The 24,441-nt window shown below is 67.3% G+C and overlaps 2 protein-coding genes across 4 annotated transcripts; both read left to right on the forward strand.

The window, feature by feature from the left end:
• Positions 1-113: 113 nt before the first annotated feature.
• Positions 114-16,778, forward strand: LOC140902829 (heat shock cognate 71 kDa protein-like). Of its 3 annotated transcripts, none has more exons than XM_078850561.1 (9): positions 114-325; positions 3,835-4,044; positions 4,535-4,740; positions 5,361-5,513; positions 6,078-6,633; positions 7,412-7,614; positions 8,309-8,507; positions 8,699-8,931; positions 16,681-16,778. In XM_078850561.1, exons 2-9 carry the CDS (start codon positions 3,840-3,842, stop codon positions 16,741-16,743), a joined length of 1,818 nt encoding a protein of 605 aa, XP_078706687.1. In that variant the 5' UTR covers positions 114-325; positions 3,835-3,839; the 3' UTR covers positions 16,744-16,778. The 3 variants fall into 3 exon arrangements, with proteins under 3 accessions (XP_078706687.1, XP_078706686.1, XP_073179469.1); XM_078850560.1 differs by lacking the exon at positions 16,681-16,778 and adding an exon at positions 9,756-10,188 and having other exon boundaries at positions 3,839-4,044; XM_073323368.2 differs by lacking the exon at positions 16,681-16,778 and adding an exon at positions 9,756-10,188 and having other exon boundaries at positions 115-325.
• A 135-nt stretch (positions 16,779-16,913) lies between these two features.
• LOC140902830 (urokinase plasminogen activator surface receptor) lies at positions 16,914-22,656 on the forward strand. Its single transcript, XM_073323369.2, has 6 exons — positions 16,914-16,920; positions 17,459-17,602; positions 20,210-20,353; positions 20,836-20,970; positions 21,371-21,523; positions 21,806-22,656. The coding sequence occupies exons 1-6, from the start codon at positions 16,914-16,916 to the stop codon at positions 22,564-22,566; spliced, it is 1,344 nt and encodes a 447-aa protein (XP_073179470.2). The 3' UTR covers positions 22,567-22,656.
• The last annotated feature ends 1,785 nt before the right edge of the window (positions 22,657-24,441 follow it).

Consider the following 24,441-nt stretch of genomic DNA (forward strand, 5'->3'; position numbering starts at 1 on the left):
TGGCCGGGCTACAATTAGACCCGCCCCGCCCGGCAGGGGGCCCCGATGGGGGCGGGACCGGCTAAGCCCAGGACCCTCCCAGCTCCCAAAGGGTCCAGCCCGATGCCGATTCCGGCAGCTGCGCTCCCCCATTCGCTCCCCCCGGCCCGGTGACGGAGCGGCCCAGGCCGGCCCCGATTGGCCCAGGCCGGCGGCCAAGTCCAGAAGCTTCTGCAAAGGGGCGGCCGGGTGGGGGGCCGGACCCGTATATAGCTGGGGGGGGCGCCGGGCCGGGCCGGGCCGGAACGTAGCCACAGCTGGGGCGCACGGAGCCAGCTGAGCAAAGGTAGGGGGGATCCCAGCTGCCTGTGGGGGAGATTCCTTGCAGCGGGGGGGGGGGGGGTAATTTAAGCTGATTGGGGCAGATCATGGGAGCTGGGGCTTGGGGAGAAGGGGCAGACGCGCAGCTGAGTGGGGCAGAGGCTGGCAGCTGCGGGGGCCGGGGGGGGGGGCGTGTAGGTCCTTGGCAGTTCCCAGGAGAAGGGATCCGGGCTTGTTCACTTCAGAGATGTTGTTGCCAGTATTTATTCCTGTGCTGGTGTGAGGTTTTCGCTCTGGTTGGGGCCGGGCTGACAAGGGGGGTGCTCGGACTCCTGGGTTCTTACTTTGGGGAGAGAAGTTTCTCTCCCCAGCTTTTCAGGGGAATGGAGGCCGGGAGTCAGGACTCCTGGATTCTCTCACGAGCTAGGCTGCTAAGTGGCTGGGGCAGGGGGGAAATGCCCTTGTGCCTCAGTTTCTCCGTCCCAGCAGAGCTAATAACTTGCCTTCCCGGGGCCGCCTGAAGGTCTCCCCACCGGGACCCGGGCCATATACGGTACAACAGCGTCACCCCCATAAATAGTCTCTGGCTGGCAGCCCCTGGCACCGCGCCCAGGGCCCCTCTCTGACTGGGGCGGGGTGGCATGGGGTGTTTCCTTCCTCTTAGGGCCAGCCAACCCCCACCTAGTCCCTGGCTCTCCCCTCTCCCTGCCCTCTTGGGACGCAACTAGGACATGCTAGCCTCTGGAATTTGAACCCTTCGGGTGCTGCAGCCTGGGGGGTGCCCTGTACCTAGGGGTAACCCCCATGCACCCCCAAAGTTTGCAGCTAAAATAACTTCCCACCCTTGCCGCCAGAGGTCTGGACATCGTTTGGGGGCACGGGGAGCTCTGGCGGTGGGCTGTCCCCGTCGGCGGGGGTCTCTCGTTTGGAGGGGCAGGGTGGGTACCTCCGGCTGCAGGGGCTCTGTATGGCGGGTCACCCCAACCGGCCTCCAGGGACGCTGCCCCTCATTTGCTAAGACCTCGGCAGCAGGGGTCTAGGGGTTAATTCGGGGAATCCACCCCGCTCGGAAGTTTCAGAGGCTGCAGAACAAGACCCGGGGCGACCCTCCATTGGGGCCCCCGTATCTCCAGAGCCCTGGGTCCAAACCGCTTCAAGCTTTCCCCCTCCAGCCTCCCCCGCTCCCCGAACCGCCCTGCCGATTTTGGACCCAATCGGCCTCTCCCGGGGGGTTTTAGCCGGGACCCGCAGCTGGCCCCCAAAGCTGGCCCGAGTGGCGCAGCAGCGAACCCAGGCTGCGCCGGGCCAGGGGCTGTCAGCGCGGCTGGGCGGGGCTGGGTTTGGGGCACGGCTCGGGGCCCCTGTCACTGCCCCACTGGCGGGGGGCTGGGAACAAACCGTGCCCGGGCGACGCCCTTCTGGCTGTAACGGTGGATCAGAGCAAAACACAGAGCCACAAACACCCCCCCCCATTTATCTGCGCGCCAGACATGGACAGCCCCGGCCGTGGGGGGGGGGGTCCAGCTAGCGAGCCTGCCCGTGCCCCCCAGCACTGCGCAACTGGGTGCATTGGAAACACCCCCTTCCCAGAGCCTGCGAGAGAACCCAGGAGTCCTGGCTCCCAGCCCACCCTGCTCTAACCACGTGACCCCACTCCCCTCCCTGAGCTGGGGAGAGAACCCAGGAGGCCTGGCTCCCAGCCCCGCCCCCCAACCACTAGACCCCATTCCCCTCCCTGAGCTGGGGCGCAAATTAGGACTCCATGGGTTGTAGGAGCGGGGGGTGGGTGGGGGCATCTAGTGGCTTAGAGCAGGGAGGGCTGGGAGCCAGGACTCCTGGGTTCTCTCTGTATCTGTTCGGACCCCCGGCTCTCGTGCTGGCTGTGACGTTGGGAGCTGCGTTCTGTGTTGTCTGTTCCTGGCACTCCCCAGAGCCAGCGCCCCACCCGACCACAGGCCCCGCCACGGGCGACTAGCGGAGCCTTTCCCCACGTCTCTCGGACAAGGGCGCAGCCAGGCGGGGCTCTGCGCCGGGGGACCCAGCTCTTACCGCTCTGACATGGGCACAGGACGTCTGTTAGCCGGGCTGGGGCGGTAAATAACTTGGGTCCTCACTCCAGTGGAGCATGAGCTGTGTGTGGCCCTGAAAACCAACCGGTCTCCTCTAGCGCCCTGCCAAGACCTGCATTGGGGCCAGGTGCCCCGCTGGCGTAAAGAAAACCCCGCTGCAGGAGAGCGAAGGCCCACGGACCCCAGCCGGGGTCGGGCTCTGTTCCGAGTGCTGGCCTAGGCCGCGCTTTATAGAATTGTACGCAATTGAGTGATGGGCGAGTGAGGTCAACTGGCTAGAGCCCGGACTCCTGGGTCCCCTCCCCGGCTCTGGGAGGGGAGTGGTGTCTGGTGGTTAGAGCAGGGGTCCCTACTTCACAGGGAGGAGGAATGAGCAGTTTCCCCTCTGGGGTGCCAAAGGGTTAAGCTGGCAGTCTTGGCCAAGCTTGGGGGTGTGGGGGCTTGGGCTGTATCCTAGAACCGGCAGGGTCCCCCAGGGAAACAGGGGTGTTACCCCAGGCCTGAGCTTGAAGGGCCCCCCTTCCTCTTGTGTAAACTCCCTGTCCCCCTGCCAGCTGGCAGCGCTGCCCCATGGATCAGCTGGTGGTGGGGGCCAGGGCCTGCGATTGGATCGGCTGGGCGGCTGGGCGAGCCGCCCCCTTGGGCCAGGGGCCAGCGAGGGCCGTGTTTCTAGAAGGGCCGGTGGGGGCGCAGGGCCAGGGGAGGTTCTGCAGCCCCCAACCGGGGCTGTTCCAGCAACTTCGCTCGGCTCCCTCCGAAGGAGAGGGACACATGGGGTGACCCCTCCAGGAGGGGACAGGTGGGGACTTGCGTGCGTGCACGAGATTAGCCTGTCGATCTAGCGACAGAATTTTGCAGTGTTGGGTCTTTTTTTTATTATTTTGACGGTTAATATCGGTGTTGACAAACATCTATTTAAATGCCCACCATTGTGGGAAATGGGGGGGGGCGGCCTTGGGGGACCAGATGTCCCAATATTCGGGCCTTTGTCTAGTACCCTATTGCCTGTCCTGATTTTTCACCCTCGATCTCTGGTCCCCCTGGGTGGGTCAGACGTGAACTATTTAATGACTGCCGCTGAGATCACCCGCCTCCCGTGGGAATCCCCGTGTCACCGGAGCTGGGATTCCAGGCAGCGGTGCTCTCGCTGGGTCCAGCAGCGAAGGGAACGCGTCCAGCGGGTTTGTGTGCGGGCCAGGGCACTGACCTCGACAGGTTTCAAAATCGCATCCTTCCGAGCCTCTAGAAACCACAGGAGACCCAGGGCCCATCTGGCCCAATATCTCCCTGCCCCGCTCCTCAGATGGGACCCTAGAATTAGATCTCAACAGGGGATCCTACAGCATTAAGTTCTGTTAACCTTAGTGTACCTATGGGAGGGGAGTGGGGTCTAGTGGTTAGAGCAGGGGGGCTGGGAGCCAGGAGGCCTGCGTCCCATTTGAGCCCCTTCCATCCCCCTTGGCAGCCAGGATGTCGAAGGGCCAAGCTGTCGGCATTGACCTGGGCACCACCTACTCCTGTGTGGGGGTGTTCCAGCATGGCAAAGTGGAGATCATCGCCAACGACCAGGGCAACCGCACCACGCCCAGCTACGTGGCCTTCACGGACACCGAGCGCCTCATTGGGGACGCTGCCAAGAACCAGGTGGCCATGAACCCCACCAATACCGTCTTCGGTGAGTGCTGGGACACGGGGCCTGTCCCCTCTAGGATCTGGCCCCAGGGTGGGGACTGGCTGGCTCGGGGGGGAGGTGGGCACGGGGCCTGTCCCCTCTAGGGGATGCCGGCTCCGATCCGGCCCCAGGGCAGGGGGACTGGCTTGCTCGGGTGATGGGGAAGGGGATCTGGAACTTTTCCCCTCTGGGGTGGTGTCCAAGGACAGTTTGATTCCTGTGTGAAACGAGTTGGTGGGTTCTCGGGCAGGACAGGGGTCCCTTAGCATCACCACCCCCGCCAAGGGGTTTCTGCAATATTTAGGGAGGAGCATGGAGCCCCTGAGTGGGACCACCAGGGGACCTCAGATCCCAAGGGGGCAGAGGGGTAGCTTGACCCCTGATGGGGCTGTGGGGGTCTCTGATCTGGGGAGGGGGTGTGGAGGCTGGAGCCCCTAGGGATCCCCCATCTCTGTCTCCCACTGACCCCCCACATGTGTCATTCCCTGCCCAGATGCCAAGCGTCTGATTGGCCGGCGCTTCGACGACCCGGTGGTGCAGTCGGACATGAAGCACTGGCCCTTCCAGGTGATCAACGACGGGGGCCGGCCCAAGGTGCAGGTGGAGTACAAGGGTGAGACCAAGACCTTCTACGCCGAGGAGATCTCCTCCATGGTGCTCACCAAGATGAAGGAGATCGCCGAGGCCTACCTGGGCAAGGTGAGGCCTTGGGGGCGGGGCCAAGAAGCCTTGGGGGCAGGGCCAGGTACGTTCTGGGGGCAGGGCATGCCTGGGTGTGGGGCCAAGAGGGCTGGGGACAGGGCCAGGTAAGTCCTGGGGGCATGGGCCATGCTGGAAGCTGGGATGGGGGGTGGGGTTGGGTGAGTCGGAAAGGGGGGCTGGGAGCCAGTACTCCTGGGTTCTGTCCCCGGCTCCGGGGGCATCTCGTGAGTTAGAGCAGCTTCCTTCCCCCTCCTGCAGGGGGCAGCATCCGAAGCACCCAGTGCCCATACGCTGCTAACCGGTTAACTCCATGCCTGGGCTGGGCCCCACGGCCGGGACTCCGGTGCCCCCGGGGACGCCACCGCCCCGGCCTGTCCCGAGGTGCCGGACACCCCCGCTCACCGAGCCTCTGGCAGGGTTTGAACCTTTGGCACCAGAGCGTCCGTCATGGGCTGGAGGAGGCTCTCCGGTAGCCGGCAGCAGTAGTAGATCGTTACCCTCTGGGGCAGAAGGGATGCAAAGGGAGCTTCCCCCAGGACCTGTCTTCCCCCCCCCCCACCGTCCTTTTGGCAGGGGGGGCAGCCCCAGTCTCCACTGACCCACCCCTCCCCCCGCAGACGGTCACGAACGCGGTCATCACGGTGCCGGCCTATTTCAACGACTCCCAGCGCCAGGCCACCAAGGACGCGGGCACCATCGCCGGGCTGAACGTGCTGCGCATCATCAATGAGCCCACGGCCGCCGCCATCGCCTACGGGCTGGACAAGAAGGTGAGCAGGGAACGGGGGGCCCTGCCCCAGCCCCTAGGGGGCGCCCATCCGGGACTGGCTGGCCCCATGGTGGTGGGGGGGGCAGGGGGGAAGGGATATGGGCCCTGCCCTGGCCTCCAGGGGGCACCCATCTGGGACTGGCTGGCCCCAGGGGTGGGAGGGATGGGATATGGGGTCCTGCCCCGGCCTCTAGGGGGCGCCCATCTGGGAACTGGCTGGCCCCATGGTGTGGGTGGGGGGAGGGAGATGGGCCCAGCCCTGGCCAGAGGATGGGATGAGGGTCCACCCTCTTTAAGCGTGGGGGGACTGGCTAGCTTGGGGGGACAGGGAAGGGGACTGGGGGGCTGCCCCCTGGGGGTGGTGGGCTGGCTGGCTCAGAGGGGGGTGGGATCCAGGGGGCCGTGTCCCTGTGGGGGGGCTGGCTGGGGAACAGGGTGTGGGGACTGGCTGGCTAGCTCGGGAGGAATGGGATCTGAGTGTTGGGGGGGGTGGAGACACCCAGGGGTTCCCTGCCCCCCCGAAATGCTCCATCTCCCCCCCCACACACACACCCACCCCCCACAGGTGGGCGGGGAGCGCAACGTGCTGATCTTCGACCTGGGCGGGGGCACCTTCGACGTCTCCATCCTGACCATCGAGGACGGGATCTTCGAGGTGAAGTCCACGGCGGGCGACACCCACCTGGGGGGCGAGGACTTCGACAACCGCATGGTCAACCACCTGGTGGCGGAGTTCAAGCGGAAGCACAAGCGGGACGTGACGGGCAGCAAGCGGGCCGTGCGACGCCTGCGGACGGCCTGCGAGCGGGCCAAGCGCACCCTCAGCTCCTCCACCCAGGCCTCCATCGAGATCGACTCGCTCTACGAGGGGGTGGACTTCTACACGGCCATCACCCGGGCCCGCTTCGAGGAGCTCAACGCCGACCTCTTCCGGGGCACGCTGGAGCCCGTGGAGAAGGCCCTGCGGGACGCCAAGCTGGACAAGGCCCAGGTGCACGACGTGGTGCTGGTGGGGGGCTCCACCCGAATCCCCAAGATCCAGAAGCTGCTGCAGGATTTCTTCAACGGGCGCGAGCTCAACAAGAGCATCAACCCCGACGAGGCCGTGGCCTACGGCGCCGGTGAGGGGCGGGGCGGGGGGGGCCTGGGAGGGGCTGGATGGGGGGGGGTTCGGGGCGGTGGGGGAAGGATCAGATGGGGAGGATGGGGGAGGGTCAGACTGGGGGGTAAATGGGGGGGGCGTGGGGGAAGGATCAGATGGGGGGGCAATGATGAATAGATGGGGTGTGCAGGGGGGCTAGGGAGGGTCAGGTTGAAGGAAGTAGGTGAGATGTCGGGGAGGGGGCTTGGAGGGGCAGTGCTGGGGTAGATGGGGCAGCTGAGGGGAGGGGTACTGGAGGGTAGGTCAGATGGGGGAGATGGGGCAGGCTGGGAGTGGGGGAGGGGGAGATGGGGAGGTGGACAGTGGGGGGCATAGCGGGGCCATGGGTGGCAAGGGGGGCAGACAGTGGAGGGCTGGAGGTGATGAGGTGATGTTGTCCAGGGCAGGGACATGGCAGGGGGGCTGGCCCCCAGCTCTGGAGGAGGAGTCTTCCCCCCCCCCCCACCCGACGCAGAGATTGGGGTGACACCCGATTTCGGGCACCCCCTCCCAGCCCCAGGGAGGCTCCAGCGGTGCAGGTGGTTTCAGTGCCAGGGATTTGCCGTGCGAACGGGGGCCCGGGCACTTCTCTGAATGAGCCCCCTCCCCCCCCCCGACATGAATGATGCAAACGAGCCATTTGTGGGGGCATAAATTATGCCCCCTGGCACCCCTCCGGTGGCGGAGCCGATCCTGAGCCCAGGCTGGGGGGACCCCGGTGCCTCGCTGACCCCCCCCCCCGGCCGCCCCCCCTCCAGCGGTCCAGGCGGCCATCCTGTCGGGTGACAAGTCGGAGAACGTGCAAGACCTGCTCCTGCTGGACGTGACGCCCCTGTCCCTGGGCATCGAGACGGCCGGCGGCGTCATGACGGCCCTGATCAAACGCAACACGACCATCCCCACCAAGCAGACCCAGACCTTCACCACCTACTCCGACAACCAGCCCGGCGTGCTCATCCAGGTCGGGGGGGGGGGAGGCTGTGGGGGGCTAAAGGGGGGGGCAGGCTGTTGGGCATGGCGGGAGGGGGATGGAGAGCTCATGGCAGGTAGTGCCAAGCTCTGCCTGCAGAGAGCTGGGATATGCAGGCCATAAGGGGGTGCAGATTTCGGGGGTCTCCTTAGGGGGGTGCAGAGAGCGGGGGGGCTCACCCAGGTGTGTGGGGAGGGGGTTGCAGGGAGTCAGTGACTCACGCAGTTCGGCTGCGGGGGAGCAGAGGGCTGGGGGGCTGACCCAATGAAGGGCTCAGCCCAGTGCGTGGGGTGGGGGTGTAGCAAGACGGCTGTGTGGTTCGGGGGAGCCTAGGAGTCATGGGGAAGGGGGCAGACCGAGGGGGACACAGCTGAGGGGCTGCCTGGCTGCATTCAGAGACCTGGGGGGGGGGAGGGTGGGCATGGGGCACCGCAGCTGGGGGGCGGGCCTTGCCAAGCTGTGGGGCATCACCAGGAGGTCGGCTGGGGCAGGGGTGCAGAGAGCAGCGGTTGCCTAGAGATAAGCCCCCAAAAATGACAAGGAGAGAAGCCCGGGTGACAGGGTCCTGGCTGAGCACAACCAGGAGAAGGGGAAACCTCGTGCCCAGGGGGTGTGGGGTCCCGTGCCCGTCCGCAGGCTGGTGCGGCTGGTTCCCTCCTAACCCCCTGCCTGGTGCCCACCACAGGTTTTCGAGGGCGAGCGGGCCATGACCAAAGACAACAACCTGCTGGGCAAGTTTGAGCTGACGGGCATCCCGCCCGCCCCCCGCGGGGTGCCGCAGATCGAGGTGACCTTCGACATCGATGCCAACGGCATCCTCAACGTCTCTGCCGTGGACAAGAGCACGGGCAAGGAGAACAAAATCACCATCACCAACGACAAGGGTGAGAACCCAGGCGTCCGGCCCCCAACCCGTCTCTAACCCACAGAACCCCAGAGCCAGGGAGAGAACCCAGGCGTCCTAGCTCCCAGCCCCCTTGCGCTCACCACTAGACTTCATTCCCCTCCCTGAGCGGGCGGTAGAACCCAGGCGTCCGGGGGGCCCTGTGCTGAGCCGGTCTCCTGCCCCCGCCAGGCCGGCTGAGCAAGGAGGAGATCGAGCGCATGGTGCAGGAGGCAGAGCAGTACAAGGCGGAGGACGAGGTCCAGCGGGAGAAGATCGCGGCCAAGAACTCGCTGGAGTCGCTGGCCTTCAACATGAAGAGCACGGCCGAGGACGAGAAGCTGAAGGACAAGCTGGCGCCCGAGGACAAGCAGAAGATCCTGGACAAGTGCAACGAGGTCATCAACTGGCTGGACCGGAACCAGGTGAGGTGGGGAGGGGGGGCCTCTGGGCTGGACCAGAACCAGGGGCCAGGGAGGAGTTGGAGAACCAGGCATGGTTGGAGGTCCATGGTGAGGGAGAGGTGGGGACCAGAGCTTCAGGGAGCCCCTAGCTCCCCTCCCAGAGCTGGGGAGAGAACCCAGGAGTCCTGGCACCCAGCCCCCTTGCTCTAACCACTACACCCCCAGCTCTGGGAGGGGAGTGGGATAGAACCCAAGTCTCCCCCCGCTAGAAAGTCCTAGATCTGGTTCTTCCTCTCCCCCCAACCCCAAAGACCAGGTGAAATGACCCTTCTCACCAGCAGCAGTGGGGCAGACCCTACGCTGCGGGGGGCGTGTTTCACCCACACACCCCCCACAGCTGGGAAGGCCTCTCCCACCGGGTGGCGGCAGCCGCAGAGACCCACAGACAGTGCTGAAACCAGGGGCTGGGGGGGGATGTCTAGGCCTGGGGGCAGCTTCCCATGGGACCTCTGCAGGGGCGAACGGGGCTCAGAAGCCCAGAGCTAGGGAAGACCCCAGTGTCTCCCCTGGCTCCTAGCAGCCTCCTGTCTGGGGGAGAGACCATGAGATCAGCCGGGGCCCTGTTGTCTCCCCACCCCACCCGCCGTGGGGGGAGGCTCCCTTGATCTGAGGGGCCTCGGGGAGCAACGGGTGGGGCCAGGTGGACCCGCTGTGCTGCCCTGTACGGGTGGGAACAGCCGCAGAGCCTTCCCCCATGAAGCCTGGGTGGATACCAGCCGGGGGGGGGGTGCATTGGGGCTGGCGTGCAAGGGGTTAACGCTGCCCCCCTGCCCGCCCCCCAACAGATGGCGGAGAAAGAGGAGTACGAGCACCAGCAGAAGGAGCTGCAGAACCTCTGCAACCCCATCATCACCAAGCTGTACCAGGGCGCCAGTGGGGGGATGCCCGGGGGGATGCCCGGGGGCTTCCCTGGGGCCGGTGGGGCTGGGGGGGCCTCCTCCGGCCCCACCATCGAGGAGGTGGATTGAGAGGCCCAGCCACGGGCCTCGTCCTTCCCCTTCCCCAGCTGAGCCGCCACAGACATCACCCATCCCCGGGGAAGGGGGCAGGGCATTGGCTGGCTTACCCCATGGCTTTCCCATGAGCCTCCGCTCTAGCGGGGACCCTGCTCCCCCCAACTATGACTTGCTGTGTTTAGTGGGGGTCGGCCCCCACGCCCTGCTGCCGTGTTGCGAATCCAGCTCTGTTGGCTCAGAATAAATTATTGTGCCCCTGTAACATGCCGGGCCGGTGTCGCCTCATTAGTGGGAGGTTTGGGGGGGTGCTGGGGGCTGAAATCTCGCTCCAGGGTGAGACAGGGACCTGGCTGGACATAGGGGACAGGGCAGAGTCGGGCCTAGAACCCAGGAGTCCTGCGGGTCAATGCCAGCTCTCTGCGAGGCCAGGAGCTCGAGCTCTCCAGCGCAAGCCAAGGACGGCTTGGGGGGGCACAATCCCCACGTCTCGGTACCGCTGTGGGGGACACATATCAGATCACGGGCTCTTCGGCCGAGCAGGGGAAAATCTGCTAGGATCCAACGGCTGGAAGGGGAAGCCAGCCCCATTCAGCATGGAAATAAGGCGTCAATTTGTAGCCATGAGAGTAATTGCCCTGGATTCACCAGCAGTCACGGGCTCACAGATCGTCCCCGCTCTTGGCCCTGTGTGGTCCCTGTGGGGAGCCCCCTTCAGTGTGACAGCTCCTCGGGGGGGGGGGGCACTCTCTGGCAGGGGTTAGGCCCCTCCACCTCCTGGACCCCCACCTCTCCGAGCCCTAGCATGCCTGTCTCTGCCGTGGGCCCCCTCAGGGAGTCCCTTCAGTCTGGACCCCCAGGGCCCTCCACTTCCAGGGAGAATAATGTCGTGTCTCCCCCCCCGCTTCCCCATTCTCTAGCCCGGAGCGACTCTCAGCTGGCGTAACACAGGAGGGTTTATTGAGCGTCTGAACACAGAACAGGAAACTCTCTGGCCTCAGGCCTGGCCTCGCCCAGCCCAGCCCAGTCTCCCCTGTACCCAGGGGGGCTCTGCCTACTCCCTCCCTCCAGCCCCAAGCCCCCCTGCTTCCCCACTGGGCATCTGCTATCACCAGCCCCAAGGCCCCCCCCCCCATTGTCTCCTCTCCAGGTAAACAGGGTCAGCTGGGCCCCCTCTTCTGTCCTCTGGCTGGACCTGGCTCATTGTCACCGGGGTCCTCTCCCCACAGCCCGTTGTCCTCGCATGGGCCAGAACCGGCTGCGACTCCCAAGCTGCGTCACTGGGTCCCCAGTCGCTGGGGTCTCCATTCTCCAGGCCATTGGCCGGGGTCCCAAGTTCCCTCGCTGGCCTTTTGTCCCCAGAAACTCCCTTTCCCATCCCCTCGTTAAACCAGTAACCCCCAGGGAAACTGAGTCCCACCCCCTCTGCATGCAACCCCATTGGAAAAAACAAGAAAATCCCCCACTTCATCACACCAGCGCTGGTGACTTTTAAACCAGGCTCGGGTGGTTTTCCGAGCCCTCTGCCCTTGTTCCCCCAGGTGTTAAGTCAGGGCCTGGCTCAGGTCTGTGTTGTGCAGGGGGCAGCCGAGGTGATTCACGGGGCAGCAGTCGTCCAGCAGTTAGCTCTGCAGCGCGGAGGAGAGAGTGGACGCGGGTGCTGGCAGCCGTAGGAAAGCTGTTCCCCGCTGTGCCCCACGGCTAGGGGCTGATGCAGAGCTCACTTCCCATGAGCTCCTCCCTGGCCCCCAGCTCTAAGCCCAGCACAGGGGGGCAGGGCGCATTCTGCAGGGCTCAAGAAGGGGTTTTTGTTGGCCGGCTGGAGTCAGGGCCTTTTCTTTTTCCTTGCCCTGGGAGCATCCACGCTCAGCCCCCGCAGGAGAGGGGATACGGCCGGCGGGGCTCCTGCCCTGAGCTCCTCCAGGGACATCCTCTTCTGGCGGCCGGCCCGCTTGTGCACTAGATCCAGCCTTGCACCGGTTGTGGGACTGGGAAGGAATTCTCCCGCCAACTCCGACTGCTACACCTGACCTCTCCCCCAGTCTAGCCCCTGGACCCCACTCCCCTCCCAGAGCCGGGGAGAGAACCCAGGCGTCCTGGCTCCCAGCCGCTCCCTGCTCTAACCACTAGACCCCGCTCCCCTCCCAGAGCCGGGGAGAGAACCCAGGCGTCCGGACTCTCATTTCCACGTGACCATGCTGCTTTTAGGGGGAGTTCTGCCTGCCCCCCACCCCTGGGGCTTCTAGCTGGCTCTTTCCTGCCCCCCAGAGGAGATGTTAGCATCTGCAGGGCTGGGAAGGGCCAGCCCACCTTCCTGGCTGCTCACCTGTTTATGGCCAGATGCCCTGACTCAGCCAGTGGCCAGGGATGAGGGCAGCCGCTCGCAGTTCATTTTCTGGCCTGTCTCCCTTTCCCAAATATCTGCCCACATAGCCATCACAGGGCTTCCTGATCAGGCTCTGGCCCTCTGGCGCACAGCGGGGAGTTTCTGCAATATTCATGAGGCCCACCTGTGCCTCAGTTTCCCTGTGTACTCTGCGTGGTTATGCGTGGGAGGCAGGAGTGTTATGGCTCCTCTGGGGCACACAGCAAGACTCAGGTGTGGGGGGAGCAGGCTGGCTGGGCTGCCGTGAATGGGGTCCTTAAGGAACCCCCCATCGATGCAGCATCCCAAAGAGATGAGGGAAAAGCCCCCCTGCCCAGACAAAAGGAGGTTCCCCCACCCCTCCCAGCAGGGCGGCTGAGCATCCCCACCCGCTGGAGTGAGATGGGACCAGCAGGGGCTAAAGAGGGGCAGCTGCTCTCCCCCAGCACCGAAGGGGGCCGAGAGCGACAGAACCCACCATGGCTCTGAAAAGCCGGGGGGATCCGACGTCCTCTGGCCGCGCTCCTCCCCAGCCGAGCTGCTCGCACCTCTGGGCTTGCGCTGGGTATCTGTTTGGGGCGCAGGGCAATGGGAGCCGGGGGTGCAGACCCAGCAGGTGGAAAGGGGACCCCCCCCCCCGTCACAATGTACAGGGACTGAACAGGGCGGGGAGGAAAAGCAGGTACCGGAGCTGGCGGGGGGTGGTGGGTCACGGGTGTAAATCAACAGGGCCAGGCCAGAGTCACATCGGTAGGGCCTGGCCCCAGCCGGGCTCCTGCATTCCTGGGGAGGGCTGGGGAAAGTCCTGGCTGGCGGCACGTGGGAGAGACGCAGGCCGGAGCCAGGGGCCCGAGGCGGGAGCCGAGTGTAAACAGCAGGGACGGCGGGGCTGGGTGACGGTACCGGAGGGTGTTTGGATGTGGCAGGAGCCAGGTGCCAGCGGCCAGGGCTGGTAGCCCGGGGGCCTGAGCTCACAGGGGAAGAGCTGGGAGCAGAGACTGGGGCCCGGAGACGGCTGGGGGAAGTCGTGCAGCTCTAGTGCTCTGTTTAGTGCTACTGCAAGGCAGCCAGCTCTGGGGAGGAGCCGTGGAAGGTGGCAAAGGGGAAGATGAACCATGCTCCTCGGGGAGCTGGTAATGGAATGGCAGCGTGTCTCCCCGGAGGGCGATAAATCATAGCAGCGGAGGTGCTGCGGGGAGCCGGGGCCAGAACCCAGAGAGGGAGAAAGAACGACCGCGTGGATTTATTAGGAGCTCCATTTTTCAAGAGTCTGCAGAGAGACCCCCGTCCCCCACAGTGACCCACTAGACCCCACTTCCCTCCCAGAGCCTGGTAGAGAACCCTGGAGTCCTGGCTCCCAGCCCTCCTGCTCTAACCACTAGACCCCGCTCCCCTCCCAGAGCCTGGTAGAGAACCCGGGCGTCCTGACCCCCAGCCAGAGGGTGGCTGGAACGCCCCCAGGCTCTCCCATGCAGGGGGAGGACTCCAGTGACTCAGGCCTGCTGGTGGAGTCCCATGTCCTGCCCCAGTTTCAGTGACCTGGTGAGGGTGCCCCGGGCAGGGGTGAGGCTGTTATTGTCTGGCTCCGGCTAGGGTGACAGCTCCCATCTGCTCAACGTGGGGCACAGACTCATGCTGGGGATAAAAGGGCCCGCTGCCCTGGGAGGGGCGAGAGAACCCAGGCATCCTGGGGTCCAGCCCCACCCTGTTCTAACCACTAGGCCCCACTCCCCTCCCAGGGCCGGGGAGAGAACCCAGGAGTCCTGAATCTCACCCCCCACCCACTTCTAGCCGTGGCGTGGTGGGATTACAGAGAGAGCAAGAGAGGGGTCTTTGAGACAGAGGAAACCCTGTGATACCTGCACTGGTTCACCAACCTCCTCCTTGAGGCTGGGCACCAGGACTCCTGGGCTCTATCCCCGGCTCTGGGAGGGGAGTGGGGGCTCATGGTTAGAGCAGGGTGGGTTGGGAGCCAGGACTCCTGGGTTCTATTCCCAGGTCTGGGAGAGGAGTGGGGTCTAGTGATTAGATTGGGCGGGGGACTGGGAGCTCTATCTGCAGCTATGGGAGGGGGAGTGGGGGCTGGTGGTTAGAGCTGGGAGCCAGGACTCCTGGGTTCTCTGGTTCTCTCCCCAGCTCTGGGAGGGGAGTGGGGGCTGGCGGTTAGAGCAGGGTGGGGCTGGGAGCCAGGACTCCTGTCTTATGTTCTTCGTCTCTTGCCCCATCTTTGTGTCTCTCTTTCTTCCTTCCCTGCCCCTCAGGAGCTCTCTGGGGCCGGTCCCTACCCCGGTGTCACATTGGGAGTTGGGGCGGGGGGGGGGTCACAACTCAGCCCCCTAGGAAGAGCAGGGAGCAACGAATAGCACAGAGAATGTCTCCACCACTCTTTCCTTCCATCCCTCGCTCACGTTTTCCATCCCAGCTGCCCCCCACCTGCCCCGGCCGGCCTGGCCGGATTCCCCAAGCCTGCGCCACCCGCCCAGCTCCCCTTTTTCCAGTGGGATGCGCCTGGCATCCATCCCATCCCAGCCGTGCACCCCGCCCGCTCCGGGCCCCATCCGCGCCACACAAGCTAATTACCCCCTGGCCGTTCGGCGTCGCTGGCAAACAGCTGGCTGGGTGCCCACGGTGGATCTGCCCTGTGGGTGGCACCCACCGAGGGGCAGGGCCCCAGCGTGGGTATTTAGGGGGCGATTAGAGGCAGCTCTCGGGCTTGGCGGTGAAGGACAGACGGACACAGAACGGGCGACAGGAGCACCCGACATTTCTCACCATGGCCAGGGCTCTGGCATTAATTCTGCTGCAGGGGCTGGTAGCTCCAGGTAAAGGAGCCCCGGGGGGCAGGGGTGGAACCGACCAGGAGGGCCAGGCTGGCTGGGGTGGGGGGAAATCAGGACGCCTGGGTTCGGTTCCCAGCTGCTCTCGGAAGAGTGACCGAGCCTTGGAGTCCCCGTCTGTGAAATGGGGCAAAGGATCCTGCCGTTGGTTGCGTTGGAAGATCTCCTGGGGAGGGCCTGTCTCTCGTGGAGTGTCCGTAGAGCACCCAGCGTGGTCCCCATCTCTGTCCGGGGTCCGTACAGCGCCCAGCACAATGGGCCCTGATCTCTGTCCAGGGTCCGTGCAGCGATGGGGGCCCCGGTCTCTGTCCAGCATCCGTACAGCGATTGGGGCCCTGGTCTCTGTCTAGGGTCCGTGCAGCCATGGGGGCCCCGGTCTCTGTCCAGGGTCCGCACAGCCGTGGGGCCCCCGGTCTCTGTCCAGGGTCCGTGCAGTGATGGGGGCCCTGATCTCTGTCCAGGATCCGTGCAGCCATGGGGCCCTGATCTCTGTCCAGGGTCCGTGCAGCCATGGGGGCCCCGATCTCTGTCCAGGGTCCGTGCAGCTCCTGACGCGACGAGACCTCAATGGCACTCAGGTGTCCATTCAGCACCCTGGTCACAGGCGGGGTCTGTGCAGCACAGTGGTGGTGGGGGGTCCCCAAACTTTTGATATGGTTGTGGGAGGTGAGGAGGAGGGATGAGAAATCCTCCCCTAGCATTGACAGGTCCGTGGGCCTGTAAGGGACAATCCTGACCCGGGGGGGGTGCGGGGTTGGGCTGCAGGGGAAGGACCCCAGCCCAAGCTGAGGGCTTGTTAGCCTCCCCCACACAGCTGTGTGGTTAGCGACTCCCTCACCTCAGCCGGGTTTCCAAGCTCTTGGAGTGGGGGCTTTAGGGGAGTCAACGGGAGCTGAGGTGGGGGTGGGGGGGACAAGAAAGCCCAGCTCCAGGTGATCCCAAAACATCTGGGAAACACTCATGGCAAAAATCCTCTCGGAATTGGGGCTGTGCAGATGGGCTCACCCATTATGCAGGTGGGGAAACCGAGGCACGGGGCAGCATCCCTGAAAGGCCAGGGGAGGCACCAACCATGACTGGGAGCCATAGATAGAACCCAGGAGTCCTGGCTTCTGCCCCGCAACCACTAGACCCCACTCCCCTCCCACGCTGGGGATAGAACTTACCCCATACCCCCCCCCCGCCCTCCCCAGCCAGCAGGCCCCACGCCCTGGGACCGGATCAGGGTCAGCGCCCCCTAGTGGGGAAAGGCCCCGTGCCCCATTCCCTGAGCAGCCCAGCTCGTAGGCTTCGGGGTGGCCCCACTCCAGGAACAGGCTGTCCCGGATCCCAGATAAACACCCCAGCGTCGCCTCTCACCCCCTCCGGGGGGTGAAACTGGTACAATTTTCCCAGAGCTGAGGACAGACCTACCCCGTTCCTCGCCCCTGTCCCGGACTCCTGGGTTCTCTCCCCGGCTCTGGGCGGGGAGTGGGGTCTAGTGCTTAGAGACGGGGGGGCTGGGAGCCCGGACTCCTGGGTTCCTGGCTCTGAGGTCCTGTCTATCTCCCCCCAGCCGCCTGCCTACAGTGCAAATCCTGCCAGGGGGAGTTTGGCTGCTCGGTGGAGACAGAAGTGACGTGCGGCGAGGGGGAATCCAGCTGCCGGACAGCTGTGCGCAGCGCCACCGTGTGTGAGTCCGGGGGGGCTGGGCGGCCTTCCCCGGGCTGGGGCGGGGGGGTAAAGTTACGGCACTGTATCACAGCCTGTAAAGGCTGAGGGGAGTGGGGGGCACTGGGGCCAGGGAGCATGCACGGTGGGGGGGGGCACTGGGGGAATACAGGGTGGGGGCAGGGGGCATGCAGGGTGGGGGGCATTGGGGGAATACAGGGTGGGGGCAGGGGGCATGCAGGGTGGGGGGCATTGGGGGAATACAGGGTGGGGGCAGGGGGCATGCAGGGTGGGGGGCATTGGGGGAATACAGGGTGGGGGCAGGGGGCATGCAGGGTGGGGGGCATTGGGGGAATACAGGGTGGGGCAGGGGGCATGCAGCGTGGGGGGCATTGGGGGCATACAGGGTGGGGGCAGGGACATGCAAAGGGATGTGGGGGGCATATAGACCCAGCTAAAATCTGGGGGGGGGTCCATGATCTCGAGGAGGGGGGTAACTGCCCCCCTTGCCCTATAGGAACCGTGTCTCCTGGGGGGGGAGGTTTCGGGCGCGGGGTGCCCTATTGGGGAAGAGCCAGGCGGGTTTTTGGGGTATCCTGGCGGGGGGGAGGGGCTGCTCTGGAGTGGGGGGTGCTGTGAAGGGGCCCAGGCAGGTTCTCACCCGTGCCCCCCCCCCCACGCAGCCTTCCTGCGCTTCCAGGCCGTGTCCAAGGGCTGCGCTCGCCGCCCGCGGCCGGACGAGGCGCTGGATCTGAGCTCGCATCTCCTGGCGCTGGCCTACCGCGCCCGGCACTGCCAGGGGGACCGCTGCAACGCCGCCAGCCTGGGTGAGCCCCCCTTGTGCCCCCCCGGGCCCTGCCCCCCAGCTCCCTGCCCCCCCCCGCGCCCGGCACTGCCAGGGGGACCGCTGCAACGCCGCCAGCCTGGGTGAGCCCCCCTTGTGCCCCCCCGGGCCCTGCCCCCCAGCTCCGTGCCCCCCCCCCCGCGCCCGGCACTGCCAGGGGGACCGCTGCAACGCCGCCAGCCTGGGTGAGCCCCCCTTGTGCCCCCCCGGGCCCTGCCCCCCAGCTCCCTGCCCCCCCCCGCGCCCGGCACTGCCAGGGGGACCGCTGCAACGCCGCCAGCCTGGGTGAGCCCCCCTTGTGCCCCCCCGGGCCCTGCCCCCCAGCTCCGTGCCCCCCCCCCCGCGCCCGGCACTGCCAGGGGGACCGCTGCAACGCCGCCAGCCTGGGTGAGCCCCCCTTGTGCCCCCCCGGGCCCTGCCCCCCAGCTCCCTGCCCCCCCCGCGCCCGGCACTGCCAGGGGGACCGCTGCAACGCCGCCAGCCTGGGTGAGCCCCCCTTGTGCCCCCCCGGGCCCTGCCCCCCAGCTCCCTGCCCCCCCCCCCCGCGCCCGGCACTGCCAGGGGGACCGCTGCAACGCCGCCAGCCTGGGTGAGCCCCCCTTGTGCCCCCCCGGGCCCTGCCCCCAGCTCCCTGCCCCCCCCCGCGCCCGGCACTGCCAGGGGGACCGCTGCAACGCCGCCAGCCTGGGTGAGCCCCCCTTGTGCCCCCCCGGGCCCTGCCCCCCAGCTCCGTGCCCCCCCCCCCGCGCCCGGCACTGCCAGGGGGACCGCTGCAACGCCGCCAGCCTGGGTGAGCCCCCCCTTGTGCCCCCCGGGCCCTGCCCCCCAGCTCCCTGCCCCCCCCGCGCCCGGCACTGCCAGGGGGACCGCTGCAACGCCGCCAGCCTGGGTGAGCCCCCCTTGTGCCCCCCCGGCCCTGCCCCCCAGCTCCCTGCCCCCCCCCCGCGCCGGCACTGCCAGGTGGACCGCTGCAACGCCGCCAGCCTGGGTGAGCCCCCCTTGTGCCCCCCCGGGCCCTGCCCCCCAGCTCCCTGCCCCCCCCCCCGCGCCCGGCACTGCCAGGGGGACCGCTGCAACGCCGCCAGCCTGGGTGAGCCCCCCTTGTGCCCCCCGGGCCCTGCCCCCCAGCTCCCTGCCCCGCCGGCCCCCCTGCCACCCCCCCGCGCCCGGCACTGCCAGGGGGACCGCTGCAACGCCGCCAGCCTGGGTGAGCCCCCCTTGTGCCCCCCCGGGCCCTGCCCCCCAGCTCCCTGCCCCCCCCCCCGCGCCGGCACTGCCAGGGGGACCGCTGCAACGCCGCCAGCCTGGGTGAGCCCCCCTTGTGCCCCCCCGGGCCCTGCCCCCCAGCTCCCTGCCCCGCCGGCCCCCTGCCACCCCCCCGCGCCCGGCACTGCCAGGGGGACCGCTGCACCGCCGCCAGCCTGGGTGAGCCCCCCTTGTGCCCCCCCGGGCCCTGCCCCCCAGCTCCCTGCCCCGCCGGCCCCCCTGCCACCCCCCCGCGCCCGGCACTGCCAGGGGGACCGCTGCAACGCCGCCAGCCTGGGTGAGCCCCCTTGTGCCCCCCCCGGGCCCTGCCCCCCAGCTCCCTGCCCCCCCCCCCCCCCCCCCCGCGCCCCGGCACTGCAGGGGGACCGCTGCAACGCCGCCAGCCTGGGTGAGCCCCCCTTGTGCCCCCCCGGGCCCTGCACCCACAGTGCCCCCAGCACCCTGACCCGCGGGACCCCCTGCCCCCCATGCCTAGTACTGCTAGGGGGGTGGCTACAACGCCCCAAGCCTCGGTGAGCCCCCTTGCACCCCACCCCATGCACCCCCAGTGTCCCACCGGACCCTGCCCCCCAGTGCCCGGCACTGCCTGGGGGACGACTGCAATGCCCCCAAGTGTCAGTGAGCGACCCCACCCCCCTGGGGCCCCCCCCCGCACCTCCCAGTGCCCCGCCTGCCCCCTGCGGTTCCACCCCCAAACTCCCCCACCCCCTGCACTCCCACCCATCCCCCACACCCCTGATCCCCCCACACCACCCGTGCTCCCCTTGCACCCAACCCTTCTCCCCTGTCCCCACCCCTGCAGCCCCACCATCTGCCCCCCAGCACCTGGCTCTGCCAGGGTCGGCTGCAGTGTCCCAAGCTTTGCGGGTGAGTCCCCCAGTGCTCCCATCCTGCCCCTAAATCTCCCGTGTCCCCCACCCTGCACCCCCCTCACCCTTCCTGCCTGCAGCTCTACCCCCCCAGCACCTGCTACCCTGCACCCCCACCCTGCACCCCCGTGTCCCCCGACCTGCGACCCCACCCTCTGCAGCCCCCGTGCCCCTCCTGCCTGCAGCCCTGCACCCCTCGCCCCCGTGATCCCCCAGTGTCCCCCGCTGCCCTACTTTCAGTCCACCTGCAGCGTGCCTCCCCAGTGCCCCCCACCATTCCCACAGTCCCCTGCCCCCACCTCGCCTGCAGCCCTGCCCCCGAGTGCCCCCACCCAGCACATCCCCCTGCCAGTCCTACTGCCCCTCCGAATCCCCAGTGCCCCTCCCCTCCCACCCTGACCCCATAGGTGAGAGTTGCCCCTGCCCCCACTGACCCCTCCCGTCTCTCCCTGCAGCCCCAGAGCCGGCCACCCCCAACCAACTGAGCTGCCATGCCTGCACCTCCCAGGGCGCCTGGTGCCCCCCCTCCGCCCGCACCCAGCTGGGGTGCACCGGGGCACAGGACCAGTGCCTGGACCTGGACATCACCGGCACCCTGGGTAAGGAGGGCAAAGGGGGGGCGGGCGGGAGGGAGGGAGGGACGGCTGGCTGGGGGGATGAGAGATGGGGAATGATGGGGAGGGGAGAACAGGAGGAGGTGGGGGTGTAGCTGGGAGAGGGGAGAACAGAACTGGAGGTGCTGGGGGGGAAGCAGGGGGGGAGGGGAGAAGCGGAGGCCCTGCATGGGGGGAGGAAGGTAGTGGGGGGAGGGGAAGCTGGGGGAGGGGAGGAAGGTAGTGGGGGGAGGGGGAGCTGGGGGGGAGAAGCTGAGGCCCTAGGGATGAGGGGGAGAAAGGCAGTGGGGGGAGGGGGAGTTGCAGGAGGGGAGAAGCAGAGGCCCTGGGGGTGAGGGGGAGGGAGAGCTGGGGGAGGGGAGAAGCGGAGGCTCTGGCCGGGGCGGGGGAGGAAGGTAGAGGGGGAGGGGAGAACCGGAGTGCTGGGGGTGGGGGTTGAACATCCCTGATGCCGCCCCCCCACCCAGGTGAGTTCACCAACATGAAGCTGAAGGGCTGCGCCAGCCTCCCACGCTGCCAGGACGGGCTGGGCTTCTACGCCGGCACCCGTGCCATCCATGCCCGCTGCTGCGACACGCCCCTCTGCAACCACCTGGACACAGGTACCCGCCGGGGGAGATGGGCCCAGGGGGCTGAGCCCGGGGCGGGGTGGAGGCGGGGTACCAGGGGGCTGATCGGGGGGGGAGGAGGTGGGATACCAGGGTAGATGGGCCCAGGGGACTGAGCCCGGGGCGGGATGGAGGCGGGATACCAGGGTAGATGGGCCCAGGGGACTGAGCCCAGGAGGGGAGGAGGCGGGATACCAGGGTAGATGGGCCCAGGGGGCTGAGCCCGGGGCGGGGAGGAGGCGGGATACCAGGGTAGATGGGCCCAGGGGGCTGAGCCCGGGAGGGGAGGAGGCGAGATACCAGGGTAGATGGGCCCAGGGGGCTGATCAGGGGGGAGGGGTTGGGGGTTTCAGGCCCAGAAGCTCATGAATTCCCTCCCCCCACCCCGCCCCAGATTTCCTCATAGAGGGCGAGCCGCACAATGGGCTGCAGTGCTTCAGCTGCGTGGACGAGGACGGTGTCGGCTGCACCAGCAACTCGAGCTCCACGGTGCCCTGCATGGGACACCACAACATGTGTCTGGAGGGGATCGGCCGCAGCCGCACCGGTGAGCGGGACACGGGGCCTGACTCCTCCGGGGGTCTGGCTCCCATCCGGCCCCGGGGCGGGGACTGGCTGGCTCAGGGGGGCCGGGACTGGGACACGGGGCCTGACTCCTCCAGGGGGGCTGGCTCCCATCCAGCCCCGGGGTGGGGACTGCCTGGCTCAGGGGGGCCGGGACTGGGACACGGGGCCTGACTCCTCCCGGGGGGGGCGGCTCCCATCCGGCCCCGGGGCGGGGGGCTGGCTGGCTCTGGGGAATCCTGACCCTTTGCCCTCCTGCCTGCAGGTGGCGCCGACTCAGGCCTGGTGACCTTTAAGGGCTGCGCCACCCCGGCCATGTGCCAGAGCTCGCTGCTGGCCCTGGTGCAGGAGCTGGACGAGGCCGAGGTCTATTGCTGCACCGGGAGCCTCTGCAACACCCGCATCATGGACGGGCTTGTGGCCGAGGGGCGGCCCAGCCACCCCAGCCCCGCCGGCCCCGTGACGCGCCTCCCCCCTACCCCCACCCCCGAGCCAGACTGCATCCTGGAGGAAGACGAGGAGGAGGAGGACGTGGTCCCCGTTGCTGGGGGCCACCCTCCGTTGGCAGGGAGCCACGGCGACCGGGAGGCGGAGACCACCAAGAGTTCCGAAGGGCGGGGCTTGGAGGAGGGAGGGGCCTTTGCCGCCGGGGACCACGCCGTGGTGCCGACAGGCGGACCGGGTGTCACCCCCGCACCCCGGCCACGTGGCGACAGGCGGCCACGGGACCGCGTCTGCCGAAGACGGGGACAATGCCGGCTCCAGGGACAACGCCTTCAGCGCGGGAGGGGTCTTTTCCGAGAGCAACGCCCCGCGGCCGACGGGCGTCCCTCCCCCCGATCCCGTGGCTACAGGCGTCCCCGCTGCCGTCGTCCTGGAGGGGAGCAGCCGCTCGGAGCCCGGCGCCACCGAGACACCAGAGAACGCCCGGGAGATTCCAGCGGGCGCCGGCCTGGCCCACACAGAGGAGGAAGAGGAGTGCAAGGAAGAAACCAATTACTCTGCCCGGGACCACATTACCGGTGAGGCCTCGGCCTCCGCCAGCAGCACCGAGTCCCCGCGGCTGGACCACGGTGACGGCCCTACCGAGGCATCATCCCTCATCAGAGCCACCACAGGTCTCGGTGCCAGGGTCTTCGTTGCCGAAAGAGATGGCCACAGCTCTGCCGATTCACCGTCCGGTGCCGGCAGCACCACGGTGAGCCCCGGCGACGGGGTCGTTGCCGAAGGAGCTGGCCACGGCGCCACCAGTTCACCATCTCTCTTTGCCGCAGACAGCTCCGGCACCGAAAGTCGCACCGGGTCAGCCAGAGAGAGCTTCGTGGCCGAGGGCAGCACCACCTGGGCCCCTGACAGCTCAGCCGCAGCCTCTGGTGAGGCCCGCAGCACCGACGGCCCGACTCCCGGCTCCCCCGGCAACCGGATCGACGCCGTAGCCCGCATCCCCTATCTCGCCACCAGGCAGAATGAGAGCGTCTTCTCTGAGGACAAGGAGGGAGGTTCCAGCCAGCCCAGCGCCCCTGCAGCCAGCCCCACCAGCACCGTCCTGGCCCCCGGAGGAGCCAGCGCCGGGTCCCACCGGGGGAAGAACAAGACCCTCTGCACCAAGCGCCCGGGAGTGGCTCTGGTCGACCACGGCCTGTCCTCCCATGACATGCCGGTGCAGGCCGGGCACGCCGTCCCTCCCAGCGCCCTGGCGACGGTCAGCAAGCCGGAGGGCTTGTTGGAGCGCATCGAGGGCGACCGGGACAGGCCAACCATCTCCTTCCCCATCACCGTGGAAATGCCCAACAACTCCCCGCGCGGTCCCCTGGGCAACGCCAGCGCCCCGGGGCTGGACCCGGTGGAGGGGCTCGTGAAGAACAGCAGCGGCGGGCTGTACACCAACACCCCGGGGAAGCCGCGCCCGCCCTACCCCAGCGGAGCCTCTGGCCTCGGCAGCAACCTTGGCCTCGTCAGCCTCACGCTCCTGCTTGCGGTACTGCTGCACTGAGCCCTGCGGGGAACCCAGGAGTCCGGGCTCCCAGCCCCCCTGCTCTAACCCACTAGACCCTGCCACTCCCTGCCCAGAACCAGGGAGAGAACCCTGGCGTCCTGGCGTCAGTTCCACCCACGGGCCACCATAGCATCCGGAGCCTGCAGCCGAGCGGAAGGAAAGCCCTGGCCCGTACCGGAGCAGGCCGCCTGAGTCCTTTTGCGCTTGCCTGAGGGTGCATCTGTGAAAGTGACACTACTGCCCCCTGCTGGCTGGAATCGAAAGTGCTCCCCCTGTGTGTCATAGACCCCATATTGCTAGTGGCAGAGGGAGATTTCCCTCCTAGAACAGGGGGCTGGGAGCGCCGTAGTGGCTGCTGCTCTGAGGGGCCCTACCCACTCTATAGGTAGATATGTACAGCTCCAGACAGCCCTGGGATAGCTCCATTAACCCTTGAGATGCTGGAGGGGGGTTTTTTATGCCTGTTAAAGGCCTGGATTGGAAGAGGGGGTGCTAAACAAAACAGCACAGCACTGCCAGACCGCACATCCATAGGGCCACATGGGCAGACAACATAGAAACGTACACCCCCCCACACCCGTACACACACACACTATCCAAACACACGCACCTGGCAGACACACACACAAGTACACACAAGGTAGGCAGCGTGTCCAGACACACACACGCGAGTTTATTTTGCTCTCTGTGAAGTCTCCTAGGGCTTAAATATTTATTCAAGAGGAACTTTACCCTATCAGACAACAGCCCCTGGGGATGGAGGGAGGGGGTCTCTCCTGTTTGCCCCCTTCCCCTTAGTGCCCCATGTTGCAGGGGAAAGGGGGTGGCGTGGTCTCACCCCTCAGCCAGTTGGCTGCCGATGGGGCCAGTTACTGCCCTGGGAGGGGGTGGATTACCCACCACCC

The sequence above is a fragment of the Lepidochelys kempii genome, chromosome 24, assembly GCF_965140285.1.
Source record: "Lepidochelys kempii isolate rLepKem1 chromosome 24, rLepKem1.hap1, whole genome shotgun sequence".
Lineage (NCBI taxonomy): Eukaryota > Metazoa > Chordata > Testudines > Cheloniidae > Lepidochelys > Lepidochelys kempii.

Bases quoted from the DNA above. Each gene is read 5' to 3' on its own strand.
- LOC140902829 (XM_078850560.1), top strand. From the start codon at position 3,840: ATGTCGAAGGGCCAAGCTGTCGGCATTGACCTGGGCACCACCTACTCC. The intron at 4,741-5,360 runs GTGAGGCCTTGG...CTCCCCCCGCAG, and splicing joins CCGAGGCCTACCTGGGCAAG to ACGGTCACGAACGCGGTCAT. The intron at 8,932-9,755 runs GTGAGGTGGGGA...GCCCCCCAACAG, and splicing joins ACTGGCTGGACCGGAACCAG to ATGGCGGAGAAAGAGGAGTA.
- LOC140902830 (XM_073323369.2), top strand. The intron at 20,354-20,835 runs GTAAGGAGGGCA...CCCCCCACCCAG, and splicing joins GGACATCACCGGCACCCTGG to GTGAGTTCACCAACATGAAG. The intron at 20,971-21,370 runs GTACCCGCCGGG...ACCCCGCCCCAG, and splicing joins CTGCAACCACCTGGACACAG to ATTTCCTCATAGAGGGCGAG.